The sequence below is a fragment of the Hevea brasiliensis genome, chromosome 9, assembly GCF_030052815.1.
Source record: "Hevea brasiliensis isolate MT/VB/25A 57/8 chromosome 9, ASM3005281v1, whole genome shotgun sequence".
Classification (NCBI taxonomy): domain Eukaryota; kingdom Viridiplantae; phylum Streptophyta; class Magnoliopsida; order Malpighiales; family Euphorbiaceae; genus Hevea; species Hevea brasiliensis.
Window position 1 is genome coordinate 25,048,283 of NC_079501.1, and position 11,382 is coordinate 25,059,664.

Below are 11,382 nucleotides of genomic sequence, written 5' to 3' on the forward strand. Positions count from 1 at the left end.
TACTAGACCAGAGTTGATACAATTAACTTCAGAAAAGGTTCGACTAATTCGTGATCGACTTTTGACTGCTCAAAGTCGACAGAGAAGTTATGCCGACCCTAAGCATAAAGATGTAGAATTTATGATTGGTGATCATATATTTCTGAGAGTTTCCCCTATGAAAGGAATCATGAGGTTTGGGAAGAAAGGGAAGCTTAGCCCTCGTTTTATTGGTCCATTTGAAATTTTGGAGAGAATTGGAGCAGTTGCTTACCGTTTAGCCCTTCCACCTGGTTTTGCACATGTACATCCAGTTTTTCATATTTCTATGCTTAGGAAGTATGTACCAGATCCCTTTCATGTTTTACAACCTCAAACAATGCAATTTAGGAATGATATGTCATATGAGGAGCAACCAGTAAAGATTTTAGATCGACAAATTAGGAAACTCCGATCTAAGGAAGTGGCTTTGATCAAAGTCTTGTGGCATAATCACTCAAGTAGTGAGGCCACATGGGAGGCAGAATCTAAAATGCGAGCCAAATATCTTCACTTATTTGATTCTTCAGGTTAGAATTTTGTCTATTCAAATTCGGGGACCAAATTTTTTTAAGGGGGGAAGTATGTGGGAACCCATATATATTTATTATTTATTATTATTTTATTTTAATTAGCTTAACAATAATTTAATATATTTATAAAAAATATATATATTTTATTGGATGGTTTGCTTATTTATTTTTAGATATATATATTATTTTTGAAATTAAATATATATCTGCAATCTGAACAACCCACTTCAATAATAACTCTTATCCCATTCTACACTTAATAGAACTATTGAAATATATATATATACCCTAATCATCTCTTTTGCTAAACTTTACTCTCAAAACCTGTTTGTCACCTCATTTTTCTATTAATACTCTCAACAGGTATTTTCATTATCTTTTAAATTATTATTATTATTATTATTATTATTATTATTATTATTATTATTATTATATATAAATTTATTATTTATAATCTGATGTGCACAGAGAATCCCTAAATTTTTACTTCTCTAATCATCACCTTCGATTATGTTTTCAAGGTAAAAATTCTCATTCTTTATTCAATAATGGGTGAATTTGATTTTTATTTTCTTTCCTCGATTTGTTACAACTACTCTAGAAATTTATTTTTTTTTCTTTGATCATTGGTATTGAATTGGGTTGATCATGATTACTGTGAGATAATAACCTTCAATTTAGATTATATATATATATTAAAATTATTTTATTTTATTATTATTTAATATTTTACTTTTATATTTTGGATATGTAGGAGATTTAAATATTTATTCTGTCAGCTGAAATTTTCTCTCTTTTATTGAATCTAGCTATTATTTTGGAGGTTCAAGGTGAGTAGTAATTATAATACATGGCACCGTTTTAGTCCCTTTTAAAATTTCTTAGCATTAAGTTTGTTATTAAATAAAATTTTAAATCAATATTTTAACAATTATTTTATATGTGATTTTCTAGAGCTTTATTTTATTATTGAATTTTATTTCGATTTTGATTAAATAATTGATTTTGTCAACTATCTCTGCATTAGACCCATTAGGATTCTGGGAATAGGCCTTTAATGTATTTATATTGATTGATATTTGACTATAAAATTTATTGATGGGTTATACTGAATTGATTTGAGATTGATTTGATTTTATTGACTCTCTGAAACTATTGAAATACACTATTGAAATTGCACTATCAGTTATTATTTGCTATCTGAAATTTTTTATTGATTTTGATTGATTTGTACAAATTGATTTTTTATTTTGAATTGGTACCTGTGCCTAGTATCTGTTTCTGTTATCTGGCCACGCCGTGTGGACTATCACGGTATTAGGTTGCATTGTCAAGTCATGCATCATTGCAGTTTATGATTTGCATTAGTATCATATGCATTGATATCTGTGAAGGAGGAGGAATGTATCTAATATCTGGTAGCGCGCTTACCATTTGGCCTTTGGTGATGTGGGGTATCGTCACCCTGGTGCACTATACCATAAAATTTTTATTGAATGAATATTTTTTATATATATATTTTATGAAGTTATTTTATTAATGATTTTGACAGCATGAGCATGATGTTATTGAATAGAAAATTTATTGTGAAATTCATCAAGCGTTTGCCTGTTCTTATTCCGTTGTGTGCTATAATTATCATTCACTGAGCATCTAGCTCAAACCACGTTTTCTCTGTTTGTTATCTGTTTCAGATCAGTAGAATTCTGTAGCTGATCCAAATATTCGTTCCATTTTCTGGAGAGGGACAACTTTGATTTGTTCTCATGGTATGCCCGAATTCATGTTTTCTGGGACTAATAATTAGTTTAGTTTATTAAACAGTTTAAGTTTTTATTGAAATCTGTAGAGACTCCGCAGTTTACCTATAGGATATTTATGATGTTTATTCAGCATTTTGTTTATTTGGATTTGGTCTATTTTTGGGATTAGTGACAATATATCCATTCAAGATACTTTGATAAGGCTTGCATGATTTAAGAATACTTGAATTATGCGCCGGTCACGGTTCAGAATTTTGGGTTGTGACACTTATGAAGACTACTTTGATGGAATCTGTCTTTAAAACGGTCAAATAGGCCTATGAACAAGAACCATGAATTCTTATTGTAGCTAGACCTGGTCAAATAAAAGCTGAACAGTATGTAGAAAAATAAGCAAAACTTGAGATCTAGACCTTGAAATGGAGTGATTCTTAATTTAAATGAAAGATAAGACACCAAGCTACAAATTGTGTGAAGACCATAGCAGCAAATTCTTTATTTGTAAATGATTCATTTTGTATAAGTTATATAAATAACTAATGATGGAAAAGTTGTATCTAAGTAAATGATATGATATGTAAAGTTTGTATTTTGTTTATGTGATATATGATGGAATAGTCATATGCAATTGAGATATAATTCTTATTACAGATTATGAAAATTATAGGTAATGCTCTAGTTCAGCTGTTATGCCGTCAAATTAGGGGTTATTACACTAATAATGAAAATTAGGCATTCTTCAATTGTTGGGAACTGAATGGAAGGCGAAATGTTGAGAATTCGAGCCATAATTTCTTTCGTTGGATCAACAATAGAAGTAGAACCAGAAGTGTTGCAGGAAAGTGACAAGCCATAGAAGAAGTGAGTGGGAGGATAACAAATAGCAGAGGATAATAATGTTAATTTTGGGATAATTCAGTCCATTTAAAAAATTACAAAGATTTGTTTGATTATAATTTTTTTTTCAGGTGCTAAAATTACTATTAGGTATAATATTAAAGGTCAAAATATGGGCAATAACAAATTAATATTATTCAAAAGGAAGCTTGAAATTTGTTGCCCTAGCTTTAATTTTCCTAGTCAAATCTTCCATGCCTAACTAAAGTTAAGGTCTTCTCCTACCATATATTCCCATCCTGTACTTTTCAAACTAACTTAACAATTGTTTATCATGGCATCATAATCAATTTTAATTACCATCTTATTAACACTTGAGTTTCTCATTTTTTATAAAATAGTAAATTTAGTTCTTGACGTTAGTTCATCCGTCCTTTTTTTTTTTTAAATATATTCCAGAGGCATTCCAACAATCAAACAATTCATATGGAAATTTTTTTTTTCCTGATAATACCTTCTATCCCTTTGTCCCCCTTCTCTCCCTCTCGCTTTTCTCTCTCTCTCTCTCTCTCTCTCTCTCTCTCTCTCTCTCTCCCTTTCCATCTCAGTTGTTGTTTCTGCCCCTCCATTCCTAAACTCCAAAATCCAATACATTAATTAAATATATTAGTTAAAAAGTAATAAAAAATAATTTAAAATTAAATTTAATAAATTTTAATTATTAAAACACTAAAATAATAATTTTTTTAAAATTAATTTTTTTCAATAACATCTAAAATAACTTTTCTTTTTCTTGAAAAACAATTTTAGTCCTCTAACCTCAATGTCAAACGAACACAAAGAAATCCACCATCCACCGGAATAAAACATAGCCCATTCTTCCCATTCAACCCTTATCATCTTTACTTTGCTTTCAATGGACATCCTTCCCAGCAACCTTGCCTATGTCGACCAACTAAGTAGGGAACGAGACTCACTAAGTTGAGAAACCGTTGGATTTTGGGATATGACTAAGTGTGCGATACCAGTACTCATGTTAGCCCAACCACGGAGGCACCATTGGCAAGCCTAATGACACATTCAGGACAGTAATGAAAAAGAAGAGAAAGTGTGAAGTTAAAACGAGGCCTCACGATATTGTAGACATATCCCATGGCAAGGCGAGAGAAGATGGAGTTAAGAAAGCAAGTAATGATCGCACTTCTTATGTAAGATTAAAGTTGTCCCTTATTAAAAGCAATTAAGGAGGATTAAAAAAGGTGGAGAAAGAGAGAACTATGATAAGCGAAAGGCAAGCATATGAGATGACAAAAATGAGAATGGATGGAATTTGGTGGCTTTATGTCCATCTACAAGAAGAGAGAAAGGATGTTTCATGGAGGATTTGAAAATTAATGGATAAAGAAAAATGCAGTTGATTTGTTGTATAGCGTGCAATGTGTATACATATAAAACGAAGAAAGTGGAAAGGACAAGAAACAAAAGTAGTTGTCAATGAGGTGCTTTTCAAGGGTATTCCGCTCTTTTTCCACTAATCTAATGATAAATTGGCTCTAAAATGGATGTGGGTACTAATATATCGACGAAACCAAATACTAGGCTCAATTTGTTTTTAACAAAAATGTTTTTTAAAAAAGTATTTTTTGCATATTTTTAATATTTGAGACATTCAGAAATTTAAAAGCAAACTAAGTTATTTTTAAAAAGAAAAAGTTTTTTTTTTTTTTAAGACTTTGATAATCTAATGACCTGATGATGGATGAATGGTGGGTTGAGCAAGAGTAGCTCACCTTGCGGAAGGAAGAAAGAGAGTTTCCCAGGAGTAAAAGGCGGGAGAGAATGAGCAGGAGAGGAGGAGAGAGGGAACAGGAGAAGGATAATGAATTTGGAGAAGGGTATTTATTATTATTATTATTTACCAACTGTACGATTGTTGCATATCATGAAAATTATTTAACAGTTTTTTTTTTCCTTATTTATATCACCATTGAATATCTATTAACAAAAAATCAATGGTGATATAAATAAAAAAAAATTGTTTAATTAGCCAATATAATTGGGCAGTAATTATAATACTCCCACATTAACAGTTTAACATTACAGCAACTCACTCATCGCCAACAGACTCAAATTCTTCATTAATCAAAGCCAAGTCATTCTGTTCTTCTCTATTATTTTAGTTCATTATCAACTATTCTAGTCAAAAGCTGAAATTCCTATGAATTTAAATAATAATTCCTTTGACGGGTCAAAATACACTTCACAAAACCATATCACATGAAAAATGTATAAAATTTTTTAAACGCACTAAAACACAAGAATAAATAATATAAATGTTTTTGCTATTTTTTAAAATATTAACAATGAATTCTTGTATGTGAAATAAATGCATAATTTTTAAGAATACTGATTAATTTCTTCAATCACATAACTATATTAAATATATACAAATATTCATTCAGTTCGTAACCAACACATTATTTAAAAACATGATAAAATCTTATTTAAAAAAATGATAAATCTTATTTTAAATTATGTTGTGCTAACTTGCAATTGGCTAGGTGTATAAACTTAAGCAAGAAAAGATTTTCTATTAGTTGAATGTGAAATTTAATGACAGGTAAAAGAAAACAGAGGCAATGGAATAATATCATGAATAGAATGATCCTTGCTATCTATAGCCAATAATAAGGAAGATGAGTTGCATTTTTCACAAATTTTGGTAAAAAATCAATTGGTTCATAAGTCTCTTACCATCAAGGTTTAGTGAAGAATGGAACTCCACATCCTCCCTGACATGGCTTGATATTACTTTCATCATTTGCAATTCACAATAACGGAGTCCTGTGATGGGTATTACAAATAAAAATCATGCCACTTGATAAAGAAAGAACAATGATTAATTTGTTCCAAGATGACAGGTAGTAAGAAATGATAATCCACGTCTCTCTTGAATTACAAAGGGGGAGATAGGAGGGAATGGAAATCAACCTGAGAATCCATAACTCATGTAAATTATTATTCTATCAGGCAACAAATCAATCAACTTGAGTTGGACAAATATATTGAGTTCCCATTGATGCGAAAGAACTATGAAATTTCTCTAAAATGAAAGACTACCCAAGTTGCATTGCATGTTCAAAAAGGTGCATTTGTTATAACAATGTCAGAAGATGTAGAAACAGCACAAAATCCTAAATATGCACCATTAGAAACCGACGTAAGTAGTGCAGAAAACTGTATAAGAAATTTAAAGCACCTTTATATGAATAATAGATGCAGATTTCAATACTTCAAATTCTAGGTTGTGCCAAATCTGGCTATTTTTAAATCATCTAGATCCATGGAACAGATTTCTAAAGCAATCAAAGTATGCACACAAACTAGATGAGGATCATGTGAATAAAAACTAATTCCCCAGGTAGACTTTGTCAGTGCGTAATTGTTTCTGTTGTCCTGATTGCAGATTCATGGACAATCGTGGACTAGTCACCTATGGCAAGAAATACAACTCCATGATAACATATCATAATGCAGAGATTTGGGTTCTACTACAGTTCTACAATGACTCTATAAACAGCAACAAACTGGAATACTACATGAAATTTCATAAAGTTGGCCACCAAGCCAATATGCAGAAACAAACTCTATTTTCCTGAAGAAATCAGAACATAACTGGATATGTCCGTACTCTGCACTGAACTCTCATTGAAATCACACTTTGCTCTATTCCACAGAACACATCCATTTGATCCATGTAAAGACATCAAGTAAAAGTGCGAAAGAAATGAAAAATACTTCCTGATTTACACTGAAACACTAACCGCCTAGCATCAATAAAACACTAAAAGAAAGCTCATAACATCACATACATTAATCTTTCCTTCATCCTTATCAACTAGAACGCCAGCCTACCATTTCAACAGAAAGACACAAGAAATGAGCTCCAAAAGTCATACAAATACCAGAAATAGATGAATTACAATCCACCTGTGAAACTTTACAAATAACATTTAACTGTCAGGACAGAGCAGCATATGTAAAAAATATCAATAATAGTACAACATAATTCTTTTATCTTTTATGCCAGCTTGTCCAAGTTTGGATCTGTGCTAGCTTTGCTGAACAACTGTTGAAGACCAAAAAATATACCAGATTAATTAATAAACATAAAGCATGGCTCAAAGCTACTCTTTTTTTCCCATAGTGGACTTAGTATTGATTCATCCTAGTAGACCAAAGTTCACAGAGAATAAAGAAGCTTGTTTATGCGAATAACTTTCCAATCTCAGATTCCACTCCTAGCTAAACATTTTCATGCATCTTCAGCCTAGCTGAAAGTATAAGAGACTCTGATAATAGATGTTACAAAATTCCAATCCATGAAAACATGCAAATTCTTGAGAAATTAAACTGTGCGATTCAGAGGCATCATTCAAAGAACCTCACCACATTCTAAAGCTTTAGGAGATACCTAAAATGCGCTTGCAAGACCATATTTATTATGAAAACAGGAATATTCACATCTTCAGCAAACAAAAAAAATTAGAAGAGAAAAAGTCAATGTAAACCACAAATGACAAAAAAATCTTCAAGTTAATATGACCCAGTGTAGTCAAAAGCGCAGTGACAAATAGGAAACACTTTTTCATATGCTAAGCAAAGTGCATTTAATGAAGCCACGGCTTTTTACACTTAAGCACAAGGAAAAAAAAGAAAAAGCGCAAAGCACAAAGAGCCTCAACTTCAAGGCCAACATTGGAATATATTGAGACTGATTTAGATAAAGATTTTGATGAAAATTGATCTTATTTTGGAGATGAAGATGAAAGTGTTGAGAACTTTGATGGAAAATCTAGTGAGGATCTCTAGGCTATGACTATGAATTTGAATGCTAAAACTTTTGAATATTTGACGATTTCTTAAGAATTTAAATTTCATACAAATAATTGTATTTTCTTTACACATTATATTATTAGTTAATTTTTTAATAATTTTGCACTTCCTTCAATGAAGCAATGATGCTGTTCTTGGATTTTTTTCTACAGGCATGGACCTGCAAGACAAAAGAACGCCAGGTGGATTGGCTTGGCCAACCTCAAGCCATCCTCTCCAATACTTAAGTTAGTATGGGTAAAGAGAACAGCATACTTAAATATGAAGGCTTGAGCTCCTTATATAGGAATCCTTAAGACTGCTATTAGGAATATGATTTTATATTTAAAATAGAATTTCTATTTTGAAAGAAATCTAATTAGAGTAGGATTCATAATCTCTAATACAGTGGAATAATGTATACTGCACCAAATATCAAGTGAGTACATTACACTTTAAGCAATAAGGGTGATGCATCACTCTGAGTGATGCATTATGCTTTTAACTACCTTTATATGACCCATAAGGCATTGACTAGATCATTATTAAGTGTTAAATGGCACTGTTCTAATCAAAGAACCTAGACTAGACAACAATACTAAAAAGAACATCAAAATTCACAAACCACAAATCAAAATATGGAGTCATCATGTTGCACCTAACATTGTCTTTATCCTTGCATATTTTAAGAAGGATCATGATTTGATCAAATTACTCTTTGAGAAGAATAACAAAGAAATCATTTGCAACCACTCAACCTCTGAATTAACAATTAGAAAAATTTAAGTGGAAAATGCATCAAATCAGAAGCATTTGACCTCATCAACAATTTGACTTGAAGAATCTCAATTGAATGGAGGAAAGGACTTCCAGAACAAGGAAGCAAGCAGTGCCTCGAATCAGAAATTATGTACTGAATTAAGTTTTGAAACAAACAAAAAGCTTGCTACTCTGCTTCCCAACGATGTAGGGAAGCCTGCCAAAAATAGCAAGCAATCAACATATTAGATACCTGACAAACAAATACAACAAAATCGCCAAAAACTCCAAACCATCTAAAATGAAAGGCAATTAAATTCTCTATTCATCTGTCTTTGTTCAATGTTTTACATCTTAAAATTACCACAGAAAAGGAAAAAATAGACTAAACTAGGTCCCTTCATCATATCCCAAAGAGCAACACGAAATGATAACCTGAGAATTTTGATATCAATTTCTCACATTTCTTCCTTCTATTTGGATTACAACCTCTGTATTTTTACAGACTCCCTTATAATACCTCAAATTGAGGAAGAGTAGCACTTCAAACGTTCCAGAAACCTCAAATATCTGATGATCCTTAGTAGTATTTACCTCTGCATAAAAATATTGAAGTCTCAGTTAACACATGAAAAAGAATCCCAAAAGTGAAAAGTTCAGAAATTTGGATACAATATCCGCCTATAAAAAATGGATAAAAGAGACATTCTTTAAACTGAGAAAGTGAGAATCAAGTTGCTGTTTACATACTATCCAGCATATCGAGGGATGGATGGTGGATTGAAGGAAATTTTCGCTTAAAAATTGGGGAAAAGATCTACAATCTTCACATAGATATATTTGTCCTAATACGTACAACTATATGTGGAGAAAGAAAGATGATCACGGACCTTCATCGGAGGATCGGCAACTCTATAAGAATCAGCTGTAGTTCCCACCAACCACGACCCAGGAAAAAAATTCTACAAAAACAAATCATAATTATTAGCATCACAAAAGAGGAAGAAGAAGAAGAACAAGAAACCAAAATCAGAAGGGAAAAAAATGAGACGAGATAACTTACATCAAGCACTTTCTGCACGTTCTTGGGTCGTTTCATGGGCCTCCTAGCAGGTCTCGACCCAGTCAAAGCGAAAATATCCTCCTCAATCTCTTCTCTTGATAGAGCTATCCAGAACTTCCTCTTCTCCTTCTTCTCCAAGCAGACCCCCCCGCCTCCTCCTGCAGACTCTACCAATCCCCTCAATCTCATCGATTTCGGCTGAAGCTGCGGCGTAGTCTCCCTCTCCCTCTGCTCATTTACATGCAGCATCACCGCTTCCTTTAATTCCCCTCCATTCTTAGCCGCCAAAATCCCTTTTCTTGGCCTCAATTTCCACGGCCTCGAATTCCCTTCTTCCTCTGCTTGCTTTTGTTTCTCCTCCTCCTCCTCCTCCTCCTCCTCCTCCTCTTCTTCGTCTTCAGCGTCCGCTCCGTTGTTTTCCAAAACCGTGACTTGCTTCTGTGTCTTTTCAGCGACTTCCAAAACCGTTGTTTGTTTCTGCAGATTTTCCGTCGATGAATTTTTTAGTTTTGGGATAAGGGAGGAGGAGCAAGAGGTAAAGGAGAAGCGGTGGACGCGAGCAGAGCGCGATCCGACACGGGGAGGATGCCGGATTGTCGTTAGTTCCGGGTCAGATTCGGTCTCAGAGTCGGGTGCAAGCGCGGACGTGAGACGGCCGCTACTGCTACTCCGATGTTGGTGGTTGGTCGGGGCAGAAAGCACGGTTGTCTGTCCCCATTTTAGAGACAGCGGGAAGTTATGCAGAGGCTGAGGCTTCACTGGTGGTGCTGCCATCACAGCCAGCACTTGCATATACAAAGGTCTATATATATATATATATATATATAGAGAGAGAGAGAGAGAGAGAGAGAGAGAGAGGTGGAAGATTGTGTTGGCTTTTAAGAGATGTTAACGAGAGCCAAAGATAACCCTAGAGAAATAGAGGCAGATAGAAAGTAGAGAAGCAGACGGTGGCGTTGTGTAGCAGAGGACGAGAGAGAGAGAGAGAGAGAGAGAGAGAGTATGGTGCCTTATGTATGGGGGTGTATGTGTTTCTCTATATAATGTAACAGCTGCAGTCTGCAGCAACCTAATTTCCTATTTTTTCTTTTTTCTTAATTTAAGAATTATTTTTTATTTTTTTACTTTTAATGAAAAAATAAATTAAAAAATCTATAACTTAAAAAATGGTTTCAATAATATTAACTTAAAATTTGTTAATATTTATTTTAATCTTATTGGAAATTTTTTATTTCAATTTATTTACTATTTTTAACATCATAATAATTTAATTCATTCCTTTTAAGATTTCTGTTTGTTCAATTTGATTTATAAAACAGTTGAAATTTTCTATCTATTATATATGTTGTGAATGTGAAAATAGACAAAATCTTATTAACAATAAAATTTAGTTCTTACCACGAATTCTATACATTCGAATTATATGCTCTCACTTTCATATAAATATGAGACTTACATTTTATAATTTAAGAAATAATTAATTTAATGAGTGTAACATTACATTTATTAAAATATTTTAAATACGTTTTTTTAT

At 32.5% G+C, this 11,382-nt stretch overlaps 1 protein-coding gene across 1 annotated transcript; it reads right to left on the reverse strand.

Annotated features, from left to right (window-relative positions):
* Nucleotides 1-9,082: 9,082 nt before the first annotated feature.
* LOC110664854 (uncharacterized) lies at nt 9,083-10,857 on the reverse strand. The gene is made up of 3 exons (XM_021824728.2): nt 9,849-10,857; nt 9,676-9,747; nt 9,083-9,381 (listed from the first exon to the last, which is right to left on the reverse strand). Exons 1-3 carry the CDS (start codon nt 10,638-10,640, stop codon nt 9,376-9,378), a joined length of 870 nt encoding a protein of 289 aa, XP_021680420.2. The 5' UTR covers nt 10,641-10,857; the 3' UTR covers nt 9,083-9,375.
* Between the last annotated feature and the right edge of the window lie 525 nt (nt 10,858-11,382).

Excerpts from the sequence above, each read along its gene's own strand:
- LOC110664854 (XM_021824728.2), bottom strand. The coding sequence starts at position 10,640 with ATGCAAGTGCTGGCTGTGATGGCAGCACCACCAGTGAAGCCTCAGCCT. Across the intron at positions 9,748-9,848 it reads ACGTGCAGAAAGTGCTTGAT|AATTTTTTTCCTGGGTCGTG; the intron begins GTAAGTTATCTC and ends TTGTTTTTGTAG.